General features: G+C 38.2%; 1 protein-coding gene across 1 annotated transcript; it reads left to right on the top strand.

Moving 5' to 3' along the window:
• Positions 1-599: 599 nt before the first annotated feature.
• Positions 600-21,046, top strand: LOC103509267 (sodium-dependent nutrient amino acid transporter 1-like; the record flags this gene model as incomplete). The annotated part of the gene is given in 14 exon segments (XM_026823650.1): positions 600-659; positions 10,556-10,667; positions 11,232-11,363; positions 12,754-12,877; positions 12,879-12,990; positions 13,499-13,620; positions 13,786-13,790; positions 15,511-15,664; positions 16,539-16,776; positions 17,142-17,267; positions 18,957-19,154; positions 19,465-19,626; positions 19,831-20,256; positions 20,488-21,046. Coding segments are annotated over 14 exon segments (2,115 nt in total), but the record flags the coding sequence as incomplete, so codon positions are not given.
• Between the last annotated feature and the right edge of the window lie 3,572 nt (positions 21,047-24,618).

Genomic DNA, 24,618 nt, shown 5'->3' with positions numbered 1-24,618 from the left:
AGGGAGAGAGAGATTTCATGAATGGTTCACTTTAACCTTTTTTTACAATAGACTTGTACCTGGAGTTTGGAATTTTTGGAAAAAATATAAGAAAGAACCCAATGGTTTTACGATGCAATGAGTCCCCAGTCACCTAGTGGAAAGGAATTTTCGGAAGACTAGATAGATACGGGTGCTATAGTTCATCCAGATTAATGTGTCAGCAATGAGTCATCAACCCAAAATGAAGGAACCAATCAGATTGCAGGAAATCCTTACATTGTTGCAATTGAGGTACTTAAAGGTCTATTTTTGATAAACTTTCTCTTTTAAAATGCAGAGGTAACTACATTTCATATATTTGCGTCAACGTTGAAAAATAAATATTCATTCAATATTGCGGTTACTTCTTCAACCACTTTGGCTACATGGGTAGGTAGGTGGGTAGGTATATTTCAGACAAGTACTTGCTGAATAGGTATCTACACCTAACAGTACCTACCTAGTATTTGGTTATAGGCACAAAGCGACTACACCTTCTCATTTCAAACATATCAAGTTGAGTATATTTATCAAACCCCGGAAGGCCAGTAGGTTAGTAAGGCGAAAGTTGACTGGATTCCAACACCACCCCCATGGGATCTACCTCACGTCTGGTAGCCGAAAATCAGAAAAATAAGGTAAGAGAGTGAAATAGAACATTCATGCAAAAAAACTGTTTTGTTTGTAAAATAGCTAGGAGGGGGAAACCTAGTGCAGTTGTCTGTGTGTGTTAGTGACTATATTGTTATTATTACATTGTAATGTAAAATAATTAACGAGAGATTTAGAACAAATCAGATTCAGATTGAGGTCCGTCGTTTGATTTTTCGTGGGAATACGAGCTAAGTAATAACTGTTGAGCGACTACCCTTCCAATGTGTGACGGACCCGAGTATCTCGAGTTTTCTTGTGTAGGATTCAAGGGTGTTAGTACTTAGTGCAGAGAAAAATCAGAAAACCTCAAATGACACTTAAACATGTTATTAAAAGTGCTCCCCAATCAATTCCCATCAGAACTCTCAGGACTGTTAGAGAAGATGGCAAGAGGCCGACGTATTGTACATATGTTAGGGGTAGACTGAGTGCGTGGTTATAAAAAAAAATAATAAATCAAATGGATGGTATATAAAGAAGAATACATAATACATGTATCTCGAGTTTTCTTGTGTAGGATTCAAGGGTGTTATTACTTAGTGCAGAGAAAAATCAGAAAACCTCAAATGACACTTAAACATGGTATTAAAAGTGCTCCCCAACCAATTCCCATCAGAACTCTCAGGACTGTTAGAGAAGATGGCAAGAGGCCGATGTAATGTATGTTAGGGGTAGACTGAGTGTATGGTTATAAAAAAAAAGAAATAAATCAAATGGATGGTATATGAAGAAGAATACATAATACAATACCCAAAGACCAAGAAGCTGTGCAGGTATTTCATAAGAAATAATCTTGTATGTATTCAGAACCTGCGTGCCAGGTGCCAGAACCCCTGTTATTAATATTTCATACACCTCTGAGAACTCTCTAGCTCTACGAGTCGAGTGACAAGGTTATAGGTCTACAGGATAAGTATGCTACGGAGGTATACCTACATTATTATAATCATTCCCCACAATAAAAGTAGATCAATCTCCATGTGAGGTGTACGAGTAGGTACTACAGTCTACTTGATAGCTTGATACTCAGAGTATGGGTCTCATACGTGAGTATGTGAAAACTGTTTAGTCATAGATTATTAGATCCATTCTATCATACAATACAACAGTACGTAGGAATGTATAGAATACAATATTAATGTTATACATACCTATGTTGGGTTGAATCAGCGAAATCACTCAATGCATTAGTGTCCCAATTTAGGTGAGGTTTCAGAGTTGAAGAGCTGAAACTAGGGGATTTTTCTCTTTTTCTTCTACGACTTCTAGATCCGGAGATAAATCGATTAAAAAAAAAAAACATGTACCGTTACCTAAATCTTATATCTGGACGTCATGATATTCGCTCCCGTACGACATGACGTCACATCCACTGTCCCAAGCAAGCTCAAGCGACTTTGTAATGCCTTTGTGAGCATGACTTTTAGCGTGACGTCACAACTGTTTAAACTGTTTCATTCGAAGGGCAAAAAATACCTACAAACTGAATTTTCCATCAGCATGACTTTTAGCGTGACGTCACAACTGTTTAAACTGTTTCATTCGAAGGGCAAAAAATACCTACAAACTGAATTTTCCATCTTTTAAAGATACTTTTTCGGAGTTTTTACTTCAGATTTGAAATTTTCACAATATTTTACGTCGGACTCGATCATATTATTCATAATTTTTACCCAACTGCATAATCATATCCTTTACATATTGGCAAAAGAATTCATCACTCTATCAGTCTGGCATTGAAAAAACGCGCAATCCCCGAATTTGAGGAATACCTTATTGATTTCGGAGATTTAGAATTTAAAGATAAATCCCGGTTTGATAGTTTTTCCCCTCGCCTATTGATTCCGTCGATTGAACGTAACATATCTATTATCGTATGATGGTAGCGAGTCACCTGTACTATTGGAAGTACCTAGGTATGTATTGTTGTACATATTGAGTACGAATACTTATCCATCTTTTTTTTTAATATTCCCACTTTATACCGGTTTGATAGTTTTTTTTCCTCGCCTATTGATTCCGTCGATTGAACGTAACATATCTATTATCGTATGATGGTAGCGAGTCACCTGTACTAGTGGAAGTAGGTATGTATTGTTGTACATATTGAGTACGTATAGGTATGCTATGCTTACCTGAAGTCCTGAAGAAGATGAAATAGAGTCCAGGGAGCGTGGTGACATTTCAGGTATAATTTCCCCAATAGTGTCATCTTCATTTCAAATCACTGAACTCCCTCCCTAGTTAGCTTGGTTGGTAGTGCGTCTGCTTTGTAAATGCTAGGTTGTGGGTTCGATTCCCGCGCGGGGCGGATTTTATCTTGGACGGATAATGTTCGTTCTCGGAGTGGCTTGCTTTTTCCTATCCTGCCTCCTGCTCTAGTCCCAATATTATGCATTTTCTTTTGTTTTTATTATTTTAGTATGCAACTAGAAGGTCAAAATTATGATAGTACGCAAGTAACCTACAGCCAGCACGGGTATTATGTATGTATTTACTACCTGAATGAACTCATTGTTTATTACGCCCTCTTATCTGATAACATTTGTCATTTACTGGTTCTTTAGATTAGATTAATCAGCCGTGAAAGCACTTAATATGTACCTATGTAATTAAATGAATACCCTGCTGGTTCATGGGTGTACTCGGTTTTGGTGAACTCTTTAGTAATTGTTCAACTCCCGTCCGTCGCGGTTATCATTACCAGAAGTTTGTGGGGACCAAAATTCATAACTAGAAGTTTGTAGGAACCAAAATTCGTTTTCCTTAATATGGTTACAAGACGTACGGTACCAAATTTGACTGTAGCAATTTAGAGGAAAGGAAAATCATGAAATCAGTGGCTTAAACAAAGGATTAATAAACAGCTGGGGAAGTTAAATGTCTGGAAAATTCCATTTTTTTTTTCACTTCACCAGAAATCGAATAATTTTGATCTGAATAATCTTGAAATGCAAAATATTGTGCTACCAAAAACATAACCCCGATCCAAAGTTATATTGAAGTTACCTAGTTAAAAAATATTAATCAGGGACGGATGTGGCATGAAATGAGTAATTTAATTTTAACGGTGTGATTCGAGACTCAGCAGCCCAGAAACTATCTTGAATGTATTATACCCTGAGGCGTCACAGGGTAAGTTGTCAAGACAGAAAGTTGATCGAACGAAACAAGGACCAAGTTTGGTTTCTTCGTGCATCTGTCCACATTGGGGCGATTTTACGTTTCAAGTTGATGATGGAGACTTTCTAACATTTTAATTTTTGGCCTCGAGACGTATCAGCTAAACTGCATAGTGCATAGGTATGGAAGTGCAAAATTTATCGCGTTTAATCTTGGGATTTACATTGGGTCGTTGAATAATAGGAATTAGAACGAAACAAGGACCAAGTTTGGTTTCTTCGTGCATCTGTCCACATTGGGGCGATTTTACGTTTCAAGTTGATGATGGAGACTTTCTATCATTTTAATTTTTGGCCTCGAGACGTATCAGCTAAACTGCATAAGGTATTATGGAAGTGCAAAATTTATCGCGTTTAATCTTGGGATTTACATTGGGTCGTTGAATAATAGGAATTAAAAATATGACAGAGTGATAGTTGGTGTATTGAATGTTTACTCTGGTCCACAATGTCAATGAACCAAACCTGTCTGTGTCCATGTTCTTAATGCGAATTTACACAGTTTGAGTTTTGTCAGGGTTGCCGTGTTCCAGCTCATTAAACAATGGCGTCCTATGGTCCTACCTCAACGTACATAGAACACCTGGAATGACTCACAACACTTTAGAATAACTGATAACATGCGATGACGTTTAGGTACCTACTGTTTACTATTCAGCGGCAATTGAGTTGCGTTTGTTCAAAAGTTCGTACTTTTGTGGAGGTGGGAAAAGATCGTTCAATGTTCAAGTTATTTTGAGTAATTGTCAAGCTAAACGTTAAAACACAGCAGGTTGTCATCAGATAAGATTTGATTCTACCTATGTATGTACTGATGAATATAAATTAATATAGAATTTATTATACTGATAACATCATTATGATCCAGGTTTATGACGTGTACGACATTCATGACGTCAGAGGTCATCTTGCTAAGAACACAAAGTAGGTAAGTGGGTGACTTGTGGTGTTTGGGTCCTCAATATTTTCTGGCCCACTATTTAGTAGTATCAAATGATGTACCTATACCTACTCACACTGTGTAATCGACAACGCGTTATTTGATGAAACATCGTTTTATCCCAAAGAAATCGTAATGTTTACTTCCTTTTCTTTTGCAACTAGAACGTGATTCAAATGCGTTTTTATACTAAACAAAACTTTGTCTAATTGGCGTTTCAAACTTTAGACTCTCGTGGAACAACCTTGTAATTCCCAATAAACTCAAGAGAATCAAGCCTGTAATTGACAACTGGACCTCCAGCCACAGAAACACTCGCTTTGAAGAAGTAGTACTAACAAGATTGAGAACCGGCCACACCAGGCTAACACATAGTTACCTGTTTACCATATCCCCTCATCCTACTTGTCGGTGTGCTGAGGCCCCTAGAAACACTCGCTTTGAAGAAGTAGTACTAACAAGATTGAGAACCGGCCACACCAGGCTAACACATAGTTACCTGTTTACCAAATCCCCTCATCCTACTTGTCGGTGTGCTGAGCCCCTCACCGTAGCACACATCCTGATTTGCCCCCTTGATACCCCCATACGTTCCTTACTCCCCAACCCTCCCTCCCTATCTGATGATAAACCTGGTGTTGATCCCTCAACATCATTGATAAAATATAAGACGAGGACCGGCGCGAACGACATGTTGTAACACATATTTAAAGCGCCTAAACCCCTCACCGTAGCACACATCCTGATTTGCCCCCTTGACACCCCCATACGTTCCTTACTCCCCAACCCTCCCTCCCTATCTGATGATAAACCTGGTGTAGATCCCTCAACATCATTGATAAAATATAAGACGAGGACCGGCGCGAACGACATGTTGTAACACATATTTAAAGCGCCTAAAGGAAAAAAAAAAAACTTTCAACTGATGATGGATTGTTTTTGAAATATGCACCTATAAAAATGACCATTTTGCAAATAGCGCGGTTTTGGGTATTGATTAAAAAAAATTGTTTGGAAATTTTTAATTTTTGACTTCAGCATCAGATTCCGCTCGTTCTCACCTTTCCAGTGATACCCATAACTCAAAAACGCGTTATCATTTTCAACAGTTTTATGTCCCTTCTCTCGCAAATGAGTGATATGTAGGTATATGCCAAGCATTCAATTAAAAGTGGCGTTTATAATGTAGGTAAAACTCATTAGGTATATACGTATTATGAGCAAGTCACAGAAACCAATCATATGAACAAGCTACAGAAACCAATTTGAGTGGTTGAATATTCTGATTATTGCTAGAGAAAATCCGGAAAACATCCTAAAGTGGGTTGAACCATCCCAACACCAGCACCGTGACCCCGCTATACACTAGGAGTAGGTTTAACACAATTTATCAGGTAGTAAGTACGTACAGTGCATTGTACCTGGCGTACTTGGAACTTTAACAAGATTATCTAATTGAAAGCAAAAGTTACCACACTACTAATATCTATACAACTTACTCCAAGTACTCTAGACTCTAAATTACTCTAGAACCACGTACTATACATAATATTATACTTTGACCATAAAAGGAATATTCCTACCAAATTTCAGCTTTCTAGATGTTGTGGTTCTCGAGATAGAGCGATCAGTGTGTGAAATGTGAATGGATTTTGATTTTATAATATAAGATCTACTAAGAAGATAAGATTTAACTAGATGAGGGAGCGAGTGGAAACATCAAGCTTTGCGGCTAGGGTGTTGAAGATAAAAAAGGGCGGTCATTTTGTCGGCCATATTGATTCAGTTTTGTTTCGCATATAAAATACCGGAGGAGCACTCGACAAATATCCCACGTGAAGCTGAAATTTCCCACCAAACTAGAGACGTGCAAGAGAGAATTTTCCCTCGTTAAATTTTGGGACCTCTTCGCGGGCTTTCTCTTTAGTCTTTGATTGCAGCTTCCCCTTAAACATTTTGAGTGTAAAACCGGTGTTTTAGAGCAGCAACTTGAGAAAAACACCGCGCGATCACGATCAGATAACCTCCTAAAATACTTTATAAAACACCGCTTATACATAGACGGGCCATGTCCGCCCCGAACACCCATTTTTATCGCCGTATAAGTGTTTTATACCCAAGTGGAAAAGCAGTGTAAAATAAGGGTAAAACTGTGAAATATGAAATGTGAATGAGTGAATGGATCTTGATTTTATAATATAAGATTAGCGACCAGTGGTGGCATTATCAGTCTAAAAAAATTGATGATTAATGAGAATTATTAGAAAAGGAGGCACTTAGTAATGCTGTGCTTTACTCCACAAATAATGAGTTTTGATCACTTTACTTGTATTAGGTATAGCTATGCTACGCTAATGCTTATGCTCACAATTATGTAGGTAGGTATAGTCAGGTAGTAAGTACGTACAGTGCATTGTACCTGGCGTACTTGGAATTTTAACAAGATTATCTAATTGAAAGCAAAAGTTACCACACTCACTACTAATATCTATACAACTTACTCCAAGTACTCTAGAACCACTATACATAATATTATACTTCTCACTACTGAGGCTGAAATATTCATGAGCAGCTATGGGTTAAGTAAATCTGGGTTAGGAGAGGTTAGGGTTTGTGAACTGGTTTTCTAATAGGTGTTATTAAGAAGTGATAATATTGCTGAAGCTGCTGTGGTGTTCTCCTCTTTCAAAGAGGTTTGATAGAGGGAACTGTAACTCATCTGTTTAGGATAAAAGCTGCCCCCGGAACGAACCCGCGACCCAGTGCTTACAAGGCAGACGCGCTCCTCTCCAGACTCTTGTCCCAGGCGTAGGTCCAGGAACTTAGCCAACTGTGCCGGCCTCATCCAGAGTATTCCAGAGGTCCATGGGTGTAAGTGTGGTCCATTGGTGTACAAGTGGAAGGTATGACTATTAATGATTTATGGGTGAGGATCACCTGAAGTGCGTGATCATCCTCGCATATCGCAAATATTCTGACGTCACCTCTCAAGTTAGAATCTAACATACGAGTTGGAATGTTAGATTCTCAAGTTAGAATCTAACATAATTATAAAAATCAATGTCTGTCTGTTCGTATTTTATGCACGGCCAAACCGTTCATCCGATTGCTGTGAAACTTTGTCAACTTATTGCTTACACTCTTTTAACGAGATAACAAAATACGGCGTAGGTAGGTACTTATGCACGGCCAAACCGTTCATCCGATTGCTGTGAAACTTTGTCAACTTATTGCTTACACTCTTTTAACGAGATAACAAAATACGGCTTAGGTGGATATCTATACTTACCTCTAAACAAAGGCACTGCTCTCCATAGTTTGCTTGTACCTTGCTGACAGAATTGTCCGAGTACAATTTCTAGGAATACGAGGGGTATTCCCAGCACTATGGTGACTAATATGTAAGCTATGAGGAATGCACCTGAAACACAAAATATTCAATCGTTTGAAACAAGTATAAATTTATAGAGTATTCGAACAAATGCAAAATATTCAATCATACAAAACAGACTATGCAAATAGTATGACAAAAATCCTGACATCCTATATGTCATACCAAATGTTTACCTAAATGCTCCTCTCCAGACTCTTGTCCCAGGCGTAGGTCCAGGAACTTAGCCAACTGTGCCGGCCTCATCCAGAGTATTCCAGAGGTCCATGGGTATAAGTGTGGTCCATTGGTGTACAAGTGGAAGGTATGACTATTAATGATTTATGGGTGAGGATCACCTGAAGTGCCAATACTAAATACTATTCCTATTTCCTATGCTATTACTACTGATGACCAATAATGTTAGAATCAACTTAACAACCTTGCTTGGATTTTCCATTCTACGTAACGGGTCAATAGGTCGGAGTGTCGGGTAGTCTGATGTCATCTGAGTTACAATCATTAGGATTGCCATAGGACATAATATCCATGTTATACGTCACACAAGACACACATTATTCGTAGTACACAACAACATACAATTCAATACATTTTTGGTGCTTCTCCTATTGGCGGGAGAACGTGGGCAAATAAAAATTTGAATAAACAGCATGGAATATGCTTTGGCATTCAGGGTGTTAAAGTTGAAAATTCATATCTCCTTGGCGAAAGTGCCACAGAGGGATAACAAAATACGGACTAGTTACGTGTTATGTCTGTATATTGGATATTAAGTTATGTCTGCATATTGGAAACATCAGGGTCAATGTCATTACCTGCTTCCAACGCAGTTTCATCAGCAGCTCTAGGACAAGATATCAATGTATCATTGCAGTCAACACAGCACAGCTGTATGCTATTATCGTACCTTTTTTTTTAAATTCCACCAAGGAGATTCCGCTTTGGACGTCCTCACTTGCTACTACAGGTCACTTATGTATTTTCAATGTTTATCTGGAAGAGGGCCTCTGAGTGGAAGTACGTATATATAACATATCATAGGTATCATGTATGGTATTATCACTCTCTTGATTTACTTAAAATGTGTTTTGAAAAACGTTTCTTGTTCACATCATACGAGTATGTTTGGGCGATCATGTATGGTATTATCACTCTCTTGATTTACTTAAAATGTGTTTTGAAAAACGTTTCTTGTTCACATCATACGAGTATGTTTGGGCCTCACTCTCTTGATTTACTTAAAATGTGTTTTGAAAAACGTTTCTTGTTCACATCATACGAGTATGTTTGGGCGATAGATACTCGGAAGATTACATATGTCTGGGATCAAAGTCTCAACAAGATCTAGCGAGCTTTTGGTAACGACTGATTCTGTCGTTATATGCCAATGGGTTTCAATAACTTGTGAAGGAGTTCTTAGAACATACATATTTTGCATAGTGGGTCGTTTTTTTTATTTCACTTCTTTCTATCCCTTGTTTTGGCAAGATTTGTCAATATTTTAAAATGTTATTTGCTGAGTGTAGATTACCTATATTGAGTTTAGATGGTACAGAAGATAGTAAAAGTATGCCAACTATAAAGTTGATAATGTGTTACCTGGTAGCCTTGAAGTTTTGAATTGAATCAACATTCAATCATAAAGCCAATAGTCACAATGGCATGGCGTGTTTTTTACGAGCCTGTACTATACAAATCTTGATATGGGTGTACCTACCTGTTCAACTCATATATGAACAGACGTTCATGATATCAACACAAGCATCATGTTTATTATGATCTGTGCTTACTATTTGCATATTACACTAGAATAGAATATACCTACTTTGTTTATCCTGCTGGGATAGGACTGTGTTATGGAAGATGGAAGGTACTAGATCGGAAGGTACAGTAGGTTCTAGATCAACTTTCTGGGAATTACAGGGATAGGTAGCACGCAAAAAGAACACATTTTTGAATGATCATTTTTTCTGTGAGAATCAACTTTTTGGGTGTTATAGGGTTAGGAAACATACATATATTTTTATATATGTCCTTTTTTCAGTCCTTTTTAGGACTTTATATTTGAACAAAATTAGGAAAACAAGGTACTAGATCGGAAGGTACAGTAGGTTCTAGATCAACTTTCTGGGAATTACAGGGATAGGTAGCACGCAAAAAGAACACATTTTTTCAATGATCATTTTTTTTCTGTGAGAATCAACTTTTTGGGAGTTATAGGGTTAGGAAATATACATATATATTTTTTAGTCCTTTTTAGGACTTAATATTTGAACAAAATTAGGAAAATAGGGGAATGTTTTGAAAACCATTGGTCTAATACTCTAATCTTACCTATTATTTATCTTATCTGAATTGTGATTCCAGGAATCATGGAAGTGTATGCATCGGTTAGGCACTACATTTGTCACCTTATGTCTGACTGCTAGTCTGGGCAATATACTCCGTCTGCCCAGAATAGTACATCAACATGGAGGAGGTAAGTTGTTATAGGGACATTTATGTATTTTATGTTACCCAGGCTAATTATAATTAGTTACCGTGGCCCCCGCCGGCAATGCTATTCAAACCAGGGGGCTATTCCTTTTAATAACCTTGCACTTTAAGAGGGACCGATCCCATCGTGTCGTGTGCAGTGGGAACACTCTCATTGAAAGATTCTTGGGGCTATTCCTTTTAATAACCTTGCACTTTAAGAGGGCCCGATCCCATCGTGTCGTGTGCAGTGGGAACACTCTCATTGAAAGATTCTCATTTAGGTAAACATTTGGTATGACATATAGGATGTCAGGATTTGTGTTATACTATTTGCATAGTTCTGATTATTTGCACAGTTTGTTTTGTATGATGGAATATTTTGCATTTGTTCGAATACTTTATATAAATTTATACATATAGGATGTCAGGATTTGTGTTATACTATTTGCATAGTTCTGATTATTTGCACAGTTTGTTTTGTATGATGGAATATTTTGCATTTTTTGTTCGAATACTTTATATAAATTTATATTTGTTTCAAATGATTGAATATTTTGTGTTTCAGGTGCATTCCTCATAGCTTACATATTAGTCACCATAGTGCTGGGAATACCCCTCGTATTCCTAGAAATTGTACTCGGACAATTCTGTCAGCAAGGTACAAGCAAACTATGGAGAGCAGTGCCTTTGTTTAGAGGTAAGTATAGGCAGCGGTGCCGAGTACCTGAAGTCCTGAAGAAGATGAAATAGAGTCCAGGGAGCGTGGTGACATTTCAGGTATAATTTCCCCAATAGTGTCATCTTCATTTCAAATCACTGAACTCCCTCCCTAGTTAGCTTGGTTGGTAGTGCGTCTGCTTTGTAAATGCTAGGTTGTGGGTTCGATTCCCGCGCGGGGCGGATTTTATCTTGGACGGATAATGTTCGTTCTCGGAGTGGCTTGCTTTTTCCTATCCTGCCTCCTGCTCTAGTCCCAATATTATGCATTTTCTTTTGTTTTTATTATTTTAGTATGCAACTAGAAGGTCAAAATTATGATAGTACGCAAGTAACCTACAGCCAGCACGGGTATTATGTATGTATTTACTACCTGAATGAACTCATTGTTTATTACGCCCTCTTATCTGATAACATTTGTCATTTACTGGTTCTTTAGATTAGATTAATCAGCCGTGAAAGCACTTAATATGTACCTATGTAATTAAATGAATACCCTGCTGGTTCATGGGTGTACTCGGTTTTGGTGAACTCTTTAGTAATTGTTCAACTCCCGTCCGTCGCGGTTATCATTACCAGAAGTTTGTGGGGACCAAAATTCATAACTAGAAGTTTGTAGGAATCAAAATTCGTTTTCCTTATGGTTACAAGACGTACGGTACCAAATTTGACTGTAGCAATTTAGAGGAAAGGAAAATCATGAAATCAGTGGCTTAAACAAAGGATTAATAAACAGCTGGGGAAGTTAAATGTCTGGAAAATTCCATTTTTTTTTTCACTTCACCAGAAATCGAATAATTTTGATCTGAATAATCTTGAAATGCAAAATATTGTGCTACCAAAAACATAACCCCGATCCAAAGTTATATTGAAGTTACCTAGTTAAAAAATATTAATCAGGGACGGATGTGGCATGAAATGAGTAATTTAGATCATAATAAGAAAGGAAGATAGACCAACTTGACTATAATTTATTCAGTTTGATTTCCTCCCGTTACACAGGTGCTTGAAGTTGGATCAATGGTGTTGATGCCGCTGACTATGTCTGCTTCATAAGAATACATAGGAAGCAGTAGGCAGCGGCCGCCCAGCTCGGCAGCGCTGCCGGGTCGCGCTGACCGGCAGCTAGGATCGGAACGCCACCTTAAGCAATAAGTTGACAAAGTTTGAATGAACGGTTTGGCTGTGCATAAAATACGAACAGACAGACATTGATTTTTATAATGTAACTTGAGAATCTAACATTCCAACTCGTATGTTAGATTCTAACTTGAGAGGTGACGTCAGAATATTTGCGATATGCGAGGTTGATCATAAAGCAGCATAAAGATCATTTATTTATTCCCAACACTGTTTGTTTTATTCAACAGGTGTAGGTTTCGTGAAGGTCCTAGTGTCAGGTCTACTTGCTATATACTATGTTCTATTCATGGCACTATCCCTGTTCTATGCTGTATGGAGTGCGAAGGGTCCTATCCCCTTTGCTGAGTGTCTACTATGTTCTATTCATGGCACTATCCCTGTTCTATGCTGTATGGAGTGCGAAGGGTCCTATCCCCTTTGCTGAGTGTCTTCCCAAATACACATCATCCGAGTTTATAGCCTCGGTAAGTATTGCATCCCAAATATATATCGTCCGAGTTTATAGCCTCGGTAAATATTGCATTCCAAATACACATCGTCCGAGTTTATAGCCTCGGTAAGTATTGCATCCCAAATACACATCGTCCGAGTTTATAGCCTCGGTAAGTATTGCATCCCAAATACACATCGTCCGAGTTTATAGCCTCGGTAAGTATTGCATCCCAAATACACATCGTCCAAGTGTAATCTATACATTAAATGAAAGGAAATTACACTAAATGTCAAATCGGTCCCATCCCTTTTTTGCTGAAAATGGGGGATAAATTGAGATTTGGTTCACTAAAAAATACTTATGGGAAAATACACATTAAAAACGTAAACAGAAATTCACTCGCATCCAGCCTCAAAATGTTTACATAAAGGTGTGGACAAAAAGGTCCCAACCTTTTTCCTTTTTGGAAGCGCTTTAAGTCTGTGTTCTCACAGCTTTTATACGTAAATTTAAATGAAGTACCTTCATTTGTGTTTCAGGAGGGATCTAATGGTGAGGACTGTCTGAGGAAAACATTCCTCATGTCTCCTAGTGCTGATATGTTGTGGTTCTGTGTGTTGGTTACATTTCTACTCCTCATATGGGCGTTCCTCGTACTTTGGTAAGTATAGCGGCTACTGACCCGGTTTTACCCGACACAGACTATGAAAGAAAAAAATCTTTTATCCTAATTATTGCAAGGTAAGCCTATCTTAAACTTCTCTATGAGTTTATTAGACTATGTACCGAAATATCTAATTCGTAGTACAATATTACGAGTTTATAGCCTCGGTAAGTATTGCATCCCAAATATATATCATCCGAGTGTATAGCCTCGGTAAGTATTGCATCCCAAATATATGCTGGTTCATGGGTGTACTCGGTTTTGGTGAACTCTTTAGTAATTGTTCAACTCCCGTCCGTCGCGGTTATCATTACCAGAAGTTTGTAGGGACCAAAATTCGTTTTCCTTATGGTTACAAGACGTACGGTACCAAATTTGACTGTAGCAATTTAGAGGAAATCAGTGGCTTAAACAAAGGATTAATAAACAGCTGGGGAAGTTAAATGTCGGGAAAATTCCATTTTTTTTTCTCTTCACCAGAAATCGAATAATTTTGATCTGAATAATCTTAAAATGCAAAATATTGTGCTACCAAAAACATAACCCCGATCCAAAGTTATATTGAAGTTAGTTAAAAAATATTAATCAGGGACGGATGTGGCATGAAATGAGTAATTTAATTTTAACGGTGTGATTCGAGACTCAGCAGCCCAGAAACTATCTTGAATGTATTATACCCTGAGGCGTCACAGGGTAAGTTGTCAAGACAGAAAGTTGATCGAACGAAACAAGGACCAAGTTTGGTTTCTTCGTGCATCTGTCCACATTGGGGCGATTTTACGTTTCAAGTTGATGATGGAGACTTTCTAACATTTTAATTTTTGGCCTCGAGACGTATCAGCTAAACTGCATAAGGTATTATGGAAGTGCAAAATTTATCGCGTTTAATCTTGGGATTTACATTGGGTCGTTGAATAATAGGAATTAGAAATATGACAGAGTGATAGTTGGTGTATTGAATGTTTACTCTGGTCCACAATGTCAATGAACCAAACCTGTCTGTGTCCATGTTCTTAATGCGAATTTACACAGTTTGAGTTTTGTCAGGGTTGCCGTGTTCCAGCTCATTAAACAATGGCGTCCTATGGTCCTACCTCAACGTACATAGAACACCTGGAATGACTCACAACACTTTAGAATAACTGATAACATGCGATGACGTTTAGGTACCTACTGTTTACTATTCAGCGGCAATTGAGTTGCGTTTGTTCAAAAGTTCGTACTTTTGTGGAGGTGGGAAAAGATCGTGCAAAGTTAAAGTTATTGTGAGTAATTGTCAAGCTAAACGTTAAAACACAGCAGGTTGTCATCAGATAAGATTTGATTCTACCTATGTATGTACTGATGAATATAAATTAATATAGAATATACTGATAACATCATTATGATCCAGGTTTATGACGTGTTCCCATACGGAATTTACGCGGAAAGGACCATATAATACCGAAAATCCGAAAAACATCGAAATCCCGATAATATCGAAGATCGATGTTTTTGATTACGATACATCGGATACTCGATATATCGAAGTTTAAAAACATCGATGTTTTCGTCTCGATGTCCCAACCCTAATCGAAAGTGCCAATTGTTTTCGTTACTACTGGGCTAACTGGGCGAGACACAATACTTAGTATTTACTCTATCTAGGTCCTGGGACAACACGAGAACACCAGAAAGTAACCCGTTGAAATTTTTGCAATCGAAAGTGCCAATTGTTTTCGAGCGTGGCGCACACGAGGATAGGTGACTATTTCAAGGTACACTGAGCCTAAAGCTCTTAATTAGTTATCAGGGAAGTGATGATTTCGAATCTGAACGCATAGGCCATCTTACCACTGAGAGTTAACACAGTGTCAAGGGTTTTCTTTAACGTCACCTCTTTGATTTAATACCCATCCCTATTATCCTATTTTGTATGTATTGTGATTTTGTTTCAGATTTGGTACTATGCTGTGATACAGTTTTTCTTCTCTACCCATGTTGGGTTCGGTAACATAACTACCTGTGCTGGTCGACTTTATGCCAAAAATAATGCCTTCTGGTGAGTTGCTTACATATTAAAGATTTCGAATATCATAATTTATTTGTGGTGAAGCTGAGGGCTTCTTCACAATTTTTGTGGATATCACAGCAATACGAAGAGCCTCCTTTACTATTTCTGACGTCTATAATTTTTCTTTTGACACTGGTAATGCCGCCACTGGTGGCTGCTCGATTAAAAAGGCTACTCAATTGTCCTCAAGAGGCTGAGTGCACCTCGAAATCCAAGCACAGAGCCGAAAAAACTTCGATCCCACCGGGAATGGACCCCGGGACCTCGGGAGTGCAAGCCTAGTGTGATATCCACTCGGCCACGAAGGTTGCTTTTGAATAGACCTTATGTATTTATTTATGAAGGTTAAGTTTCAGAGTTGAAGAGCAGAAAAAAAAAGGAATAGCTATTTTTTATCAAGCCTAGTGTGATATCCACTCGGCCACGAAGGTTGCTTTTGAATAGACCTTATGTATTTATTTATGAAGGTTAAGTTTCAGAGTTGATGATCAGAAAAAAAAGGAATAGCTATTTTTTATCTTTTACAACCTCTAGATAAATTGACTTTATAAATACCGGTAGATCTTGTATCTTGAATTCTTGACGTCACGACATAGGTACATATGACGTCACATCAACTGTCCAAAGCATCAAGCTACACTAGTGTAATGCGCGTTTGCGCTTTGAATTCTTTATAAACATAATTATGTACTCTTGTATCTTTGTATCTTGACGTCACGACATAGGTACATATGACGTCACATCAACTGTCCAAAGCATCAAGCTACACTAGTGTAATGCACGTTTGCGCTTTGAATTCTTTATAAACATAATTATGTATACCTCTTTACCTAACTGTTGTCTGTTTTGGTTTAATTTCCAGGACGTCAGTGATTTATATCATGATGAGTCTAGTAACAGGCTTGACATTCGTATGTATCGTATACTCCTGGCTACACTTGTTCAATTCATCCACACACACATTCCAAACCGTTCAGATGCATGAGCTGTTTGTTATGACCCTCATATACGATACCATGTCTACCACTTATACCAGCATAGCACGTGTATGGGCCACTCTAGTCTTCCTAGTCATTCTACTGTCTGGCTTTGTTAGTACGGTAAGTAAGGTTATACCAGCATAGCACGTGTATGGGCCACTCTAGTCTTCCTAGTCATTCTACTGTCTGGCTTTGTTAGTACGGTAAGTAAGGAATAATAAATGTTGCAAGTGTAAAACTGATAATATTAATAACTTCAATAAGGTAGAGTACTTTTTTTTTCAAAATGGCTGCCCTCTAGTGATTTTCATTAGTCTGTTAGTACGGTAAGTAAGGAATAATAAATGTTGCAAGTGTAAAACTGATAATATTAATAACTTCAATAAGGTAGAGTACTTTTTTTTCAAAATGGCTGCCCTCTAGTGATTTTCATTAGTCCATAGTTTCATGAACCGATACACTGATGTGTGATATTTGTGTTTCAGATATGTCTGGTATACACTGTAGTGACGTGTGCTGTGGTAGAAGGCAAGAATAAGCGTCGCTGGTGGACAATGACTGTTCTAATATCTACTCTGGGATTTCTACTTACAGCATTGTCTATTCTTCCTGTGAGTATTTCAACCAACTCGGATGACCTTTTTTTTTGGTTGGGACGGAAATCGGATGATTTTGGCTTTTCGGACTGAACTGATGTTTCTCCTAAGTAGAAGCGTCCTCATCTGAGCCTTGACCATAGCTCAGACGACCGACCCTCGCAGGAAATGAAGAAATTTATAGAGTTATGATATGAAATAGGTAACTACAAAACTTATTACCTTTATATGATACAATGGATACACGTTCCGGTTTTGATCTTATCCGACTCGTTTCGTCCATCTCCGTGGACCTTTACAAGGAAACTGTCGATGATGGCGGTGTTATTGTTGACAGTGGTTATTTAATGGTGGGGGCACTGTTCCATCGTTCGGCATCAGCTGTTCACGAGATAAGGGACCGTATCAACGATCTCGTTGATATTTTTCCCCCTCTCGACAGACTTGTGTATTTCTCGTTGATACGGTCCTTATCTCGTGTATAGAAGAGCTCGTGCCGAACGATGGGACAACAGCTGATGCCGAACGATGAGACAGTGCCCCCACCACCAACTGACCACTGTCAACAATAAAACAGCTTGTGGTTGAGTTGGCAATTCCACATTGTTTACACGTTCACTAAATTCCACTGCTTTCTCTGGTAGCCAGTTGTACCTCTTTACTTTTGTTTTGGTATGGAATTGGATGCGTGTTAATAGTGAGAATGTAGGACGCCTTAGAACAAAGAGCGTGTACTGACTATGATGCTTAAACAGCTTGTGGTTGAGTTGGCAATTCCACATTGTTTACACGTTCACTAAATTCCACTGCTTTCTCTGGTAGCCAGTTGTACCTCTTCACTTTTGTTTGTGAGATATTTCGCACCTGCTGCGGAATATCTAAGGTGAGTACTACCGGTAAGTGATCAGACACAACAACAGTGTCAGAGATTCGCAGTTCCTTTATCGTCGCACCTGCTGCGGAATATCCAAGGTGAGTACTACAGGTAAGTGATCAGACACAACAACAGTGTCAGAGATTCGCAGTTCCGTTATAAATGAACACGACTCGAGGTTCGTCCAGACCAAATCCACCGTACTTGTTCCTATTCTTCTTGATCCAACTCGACTGAGATAGGTGAATTGTCCCGGAACATCCCCTTCCGTCCTTCCATTGAGTACTAGAAAGACATGACTCTCCATACATGCTATCAGCTTCTCTCCTCTCCCGTTCAACACCTTGTCCAGTGGCCAGTGGTATTCTCTGCGCCAACAAATCAAATTCCTCCGCCATGCTATCCTCGAAATATAACTAATTGAAACCGCCATCATCCGCATCATCGTCAGTTTCCTTGAAAAAGTCCACGGAGATGGACGAAACTCGAGTCGGATAAGATAAAAACCGGAACGTGTATCCATTGTGTCATATAAAGGTAATAAGTTTTGTAGTTACCTATTTCATAACTTTATAACCTAGGATGTCTAATATAAACATATTTAATTATAGAAATTGATAGAGCCTAGTATTTTTTCTCCTATGGTCGATAGTTTTGTATACATAATTGATAACATTTTAACCTCAAAACAGGCGTATCCAAATGAGCAGGAGGTTCCAGGCTCCGTTGTGGACACCTTGGTGCCAAGGTCTAGGCTAGGGTTCATACCCAGTAAGTACATAACATGTCTTTCGTACAAAATGACTATAAATATTCGTTTTTAATTACAGGGTGACCTCAGTATTGTACATATCCTAGAGCATTACGTCATAGGTCGTCTAGTGCTCATCTCTACCATGCTAGAGTTGATTGGTTTCATATGGGTGTACGGCTTGGAGAACCTCTCCAATGATTTCGAGTTTGTTCTCGGCTATAATCTCAACTGGTTCTGGAAAACCATCTGGTTCATAGCGCCCATCATCCTGGGGGTAAGTAAGAGCGCGACCACTTTGACTGCCACGGGACGCTCATGTAGTCTAAATTGTTATCTGACAGAAGGGTCTCTGAGTGAAATTTTGTTTGGTGAAAAATTAGGTCTCTCATTTAAGGGATATGTTTTCATACTTGGATTTCTGTGGGTAAACACCATGGAATATATATAAGCTTTGGCAGCCAGGGCATTGAAGTTGAAAGTTCATATCTCCCTTGCGGAACGGGTTGTGTTTTTACCATAATACGAAAGGAAGATAGACCAACTTGACTATAATTTATTCAGTTTGATTTCCTCCCGTTACACAGGTGCTTGAAGTTGGATCCATGGTGTTGATGCCGCTGACTATATCTACTGATAGATCATGGGAGAGCACTACAGGCTGGATTGTATACCTGTGCGCCTGGGCTATTATAATAGTTGTAGCACTATGGCAAATTCTAGCCCAAGTCGACTTTGACCTCAGACAGGTAAATACTTCGTGCCATTTTTATTGTTTTATTTCTCATGTACATGCAGGGTAATTTTCTAAAAAGGAGCCACCTTGAATATCTTGCTTACTGATACCGATTAGACTTTGGTAAAATGCAAAAACATGTACTTTTTTTTACTTCAAGGGAGAAACTTTTTTAATGGGAGTTGTTACATCCACATATTTGATTGTGTAATTTCAGAAATATCGCAGCTCTCTGAAGCCGACACGGAACTGGGGACCTGTAGATCCTATCTATCGTCATTGTTGGGTTCAATGGAAGAAACAATATCAGATCACAGGAGAGCGGGACTTCACACTGAGGCGACGTGGTACGCGAGATTATACTCATTCTATCAAACGCGGCCAACACGCAGGTCCAGTGGGAAGTCGGTACAGTATTCCAGTCAAGTCAGGCGAGGCTCCGGTCTATACGATACAACAAACACCTCATAGTTATATCTACGATGAAGCCGCAGCCATGCCTGCTGCTCAGAACATGTACAATACACATCTACAGTCCAGTGTGTATGTACATGCTCCCAGCCATGCTTACTACAGGGATGGACAACTCCCTGACTCTACTACCTATTCTGGAGACTATACAACCAGGTATAACTCACCCGATGTCACTGCGCATGCGTACAACGATTCTGCGCATGCGTACAATGATTCTGTGCATGCGTACAATGATGATACGCATAACTCCTCTCAGTTGTATTTCATGTCTAATCAGGCAGATCATGTTTGCTGGCGTAAGAATCAGAGGTAAGATAGTAAACGCCAAGTTTGAAATACTTGACGTGTCAGTTTACCATTTTATTCTGGAGACTATACAACCAGGTATAACTCACCCGATGTCACTGCGCATGCGTACAACGATTCTGCGCATGCGTACAATGATTCTGCGCATGCGTACAATGATGATACGCATAACTCCTCTCAGTTGTATTTCATGTCTAATCAGGCAGATCATGTTTGCTGGCGTAAGAATCAGAGGTGAGATAGTAAACGCCAAGTTTGAAATACTTGACGTGTCAGTTTACCATTGTAGGTTTAGGTAGGTACTTCTATCTAGGATAACCTATGATTATGATTATTGTTCATTGCTTTTTGAACAATCAGGTATTTACGAAATTATTGAGAAATCAGTTATAAACAGGGTTTAAAATAATAGAACTCAGGAGCGCCATGAGTCTGAGATACCCTGTGTGAAGCACTATTGAGCGTGGCGCACACGAGGATAGGTGACTATTTCAAGGTACACTGAGCCTAAAGCTCTTAATTAGTTATCAGGGAAGTGATGATTTCGGATCTGAACGCATAGGCCATCTTACCACTGAGAGTTAACACAGTGTCAAGGGTTTTCTTTAACGTCACCCCTTTGATTTACATAGGCCAGTATTTCTTCTTTGGATTAACTGAAAACTATCTGTGGTAAGATTAGGCATAAGGCTCTTTTCATCTAGACTGCAAAATGTAGCATATGCAAATTGTCGGATACACTGCAGTAGTTTTAGGTTAAAGGCTGCATAAAGGCTCTTTTCATCTAGACTGCAAAATGTAGCATATGCAAATTGTCGGATACACTGCAGTAGTTTTAGGTTAAAGGCTGCATAATATACTGAGCCAAATGAAATTCCGACCACCTAGAAATTTTGTTCTACATGTAATGTACGTACATGCTAGTTGGTTATTGGATAGAACATGTATTTTACCTGCACTAAAGTTTGGTTTGGATCCACAGCTAAGTAATTAATTAAAATTGTCATCATTGTTTTGATTAGTGTCAAATTACCAAAAATTAAATTTTCAAGGTGGTCGGAATTTCATTTGGCTCAGTGTATAATTCGCCTGTTCACACTGCAAAAATTTCGTATAGACTACATAGTGCAGTCGAAATGCAAAGTATGTACGCATGTAAAATGTAGTATGCTATATTTTGCAGTCTAGATGTGACATGGTCCTAAGAGATTTTCAATATCAGTGTAGTTTCCGTTAGTGGAGAAAGAAATTATATTCTTGTTGTATTACTCGCTTTATCTATTTATTTATTTTTACTTTTGTTATCACTTGCTAGTTTTAATTAGAAGTTGTTTCTTTAGATTTACAAGAATTCTATTCGAATGATTATTGACTTTTTTTTAGAAGAGCCCCTGTTGAGTTTTAAAATTTTATATTCCAATGAAACTTACATGTAGGTATCGGCCCTTCAGAAGTAATACCGCCCAACAACCTTTTATTAATGGTGTAGCGGTCAAGACACTCGCCTGGTAAACAGGAGAGCGTGGGTTCAATCCCAGCCGAGGTATGAAATTTTACCCTCACTATAATTTGAAAATTTGACTACAATATTTTTTACTTTCCTTATCCTATAAGAAGGAAAGTAATATAAAATCGGTTGAAATTTTCGATGGTCAGTTTTTAGTAGTATTATTAATGGAACCATGTCTGTAAAAATATGTTGAAAAATACCTACTCTCTTGTAAATAAAAAAAAGAAGGAAAATTCATGTGATCTGTGTGACTACTTGGAGTTTCATTTCAATTCTTGTAGTATTAATATTTTTTTTTAATAATAATAATAATTGTAATAAAATAAAACAGTACTGAATTGTTTTTATTGTAATAAAATAATTACAATGAATTTTGACATACCTACATATAATTAGGCAGTTGCAATAAAATTCATGGTTAAACCTGACTAGATAGACGAATTCCTATTTGGTTACTTCTTGGCCAGATGTCATTTCGCCTTCCACCTTGATTCGAGTAGTTGCTCGCACGTAGATCCTTCCTAACAAAGATACTATCTTTCCAGTTACTCCAAAAGTAAACTTTTTTGCAAACAGTAAGTCCTACTGTACTTCGGAAAATGCGGACTTGTAGTCTATAAAGGCCGCATACAGCCTGCGTTGGTTAATCAGATGTATGGAAATGATGCTATGGAGGGAGAAAAATGTTATCCACACAGTCCCGCCCTGGCCTGAAGCCAACCTGTGCTTCGGAAAATACTCTGTTGTCTTCACTCCATACCAGGATACGTTGTGATACAAGATGGGTGATCAATTTTAGGATATTATTCATGAGGGCAATATTTCTGAAATTTTCACATACTAATGGTCCTTTCTTGTATAACATGAACGAATATCAGGTATTCTGCTTATCAGTGATCAATTTTAGGATATTATTCATGAGGGCAATATTTCTGAAATTTTCACATACTAATGGTCCTTTCTTGTATAACATGAACGAATCGGTAAGCTTATCAGGTATTCTACTTCCGTTGAAAATAAAGTTAATAAAACTAAGCAGCTGTCTTTTCCAATCATCCTGCAAAATTTTCAGGTATTCGTTCAGTACATTATCCGGTCCAGGACTTTTGCCATTCTTTAGGTTAGAAATTCCTTTTTCCAGCTCCTCCATACAAAAGTCAGAATCCATCTGCTCCCTCAAAACATCAGGGAACGAGAAGTGGAGTAATCTGGTAGGTACCCGAATCCATCTGCTCCCTCAAAACATCAGGGAACGAGAAGTGGAGTAATCTGGTACCCGTTTCATTTTCCAACTTGAACAATTGGCTCCCCCATACAAAAGTCAGAATCCATCTGCTCCCTCAAAACATCAGGGAACGAGAAGTGGAGTAATCTGGTACCCGTTTCATTTTCCTGATTTTTTCCAACTTGAACAATTGGACTAAATAGCATGCCCGCTCCTCAATCGGTATCTCTTTACCTTTATTCTGTTTCCGGGGCTTGAATTTCTTCACCACGTTCCAAAAATCTTGAGGATTTCTGACATTTGCTAACTTTTCTTTATACTCTCGTTCATACTGTTTTCTTTTTTCTTTTTAATTCCGAACATAGATTGAAGTATTCTTTTTTCAATTTCAAAAACAAACTCGAGAATACCTGCACATCAATCATGGGTAAACTTGAGAGAAATAATGACTATTCCAAGTATTACACTCAGAAACACATAGTACTCAGTGGGGTCCTTTAAAAAGGGATGGGTTTTGAAATCTTCCTTTGTTAAAGACAGGAATCGACTGTTATAATAGGCAACACTGGACAGTAGGTAGATTGAGCCAAAAGGTACAATGGTAATGTACGAGTTGATGAAGTAATGGGCAAATGGCAAAGAATAAATTAACTTGGACCCAGGAGGCATATCATCATATTTGATGAAACGATTATGGACTTTTAAGATATTTCTTATTTCTTTCCATGGTATGTCCTTCAAATGAAATTTCAAACCAGCCAAAACTTTGTGTGTGAGATACATGATGGGGTAATCTGAAACACAATAGAATACCTACCTAATAAAATTGAGCTTATTTAGGTGAGGTTTTTAAGTCAAAAAGGAAGAGAAAAAAATGAGGAACTAGTGATTTTTTTTTTCTTTTACAACTTGTAGATCCAGAGATAAATCAATTTAAAACAGTGGTGCTCAACCTTGGTTTTTACATTACACCCCTTAACCCTTCCACCCCAACTTCATTTAGAATCTTTCATTTTTTATCAGATATTATTTTTAGGGCTATATGTCCTCTGAAAACAGTGGTGCTCAACCTTGGTTTTTACATTACACCCCTTAACCCTTCCACCCCAACTTCATTTAGAATCTTTAATTTTTTATCAGGTATTATTTTTAGGGCTATATGTCCTCCAAGGTCTCCTAGGGCACTAGGGCTACTGAACAAAAATCAATCTGGAGACAATATCAGACAATTTAGAAAAGTGAATTTTACTGACACCTGGATATCAAATGAAACATTTGAAAAACACTGAGAACAGAATTTTTTTGATAGGTCTGGGCTGATACATTCCACTTTTCACAATAATGATTCTGTGGGACATATTGTCCCTTTAGGGGTGAAAGGGTTAAAACTCCATTTAGAACACTAGTAATGTCATACCGTCTTAACATGTGTGGCGGAAAAAGCTCGAAACCCAGGTCTGTGAGAAGAGGTCAGCCTGAGTGGCTGGTCT

The sequence above is a fragment of the Diaphorina citri genome, unplaced genomic scaffold (genome assembly GCF_000475195.1).
Source record: "Diaphorina citri unplaced genomic scaffold, Diaci psyllid genome assembly version 1.1 scaffold480, whole genome shotgun sequence".
In the NCBI taxonomy this organism is placed as follows: domain Eukaryota; kingdom Metazoa; phylum Arthropoda; class Insecta; order Hemiptera; family Psyllidae; genus Diaphorina; species Diaphorina citri.
This window is presented reverse-complemented; position numbering and strand designations above follow the sequence as displayed.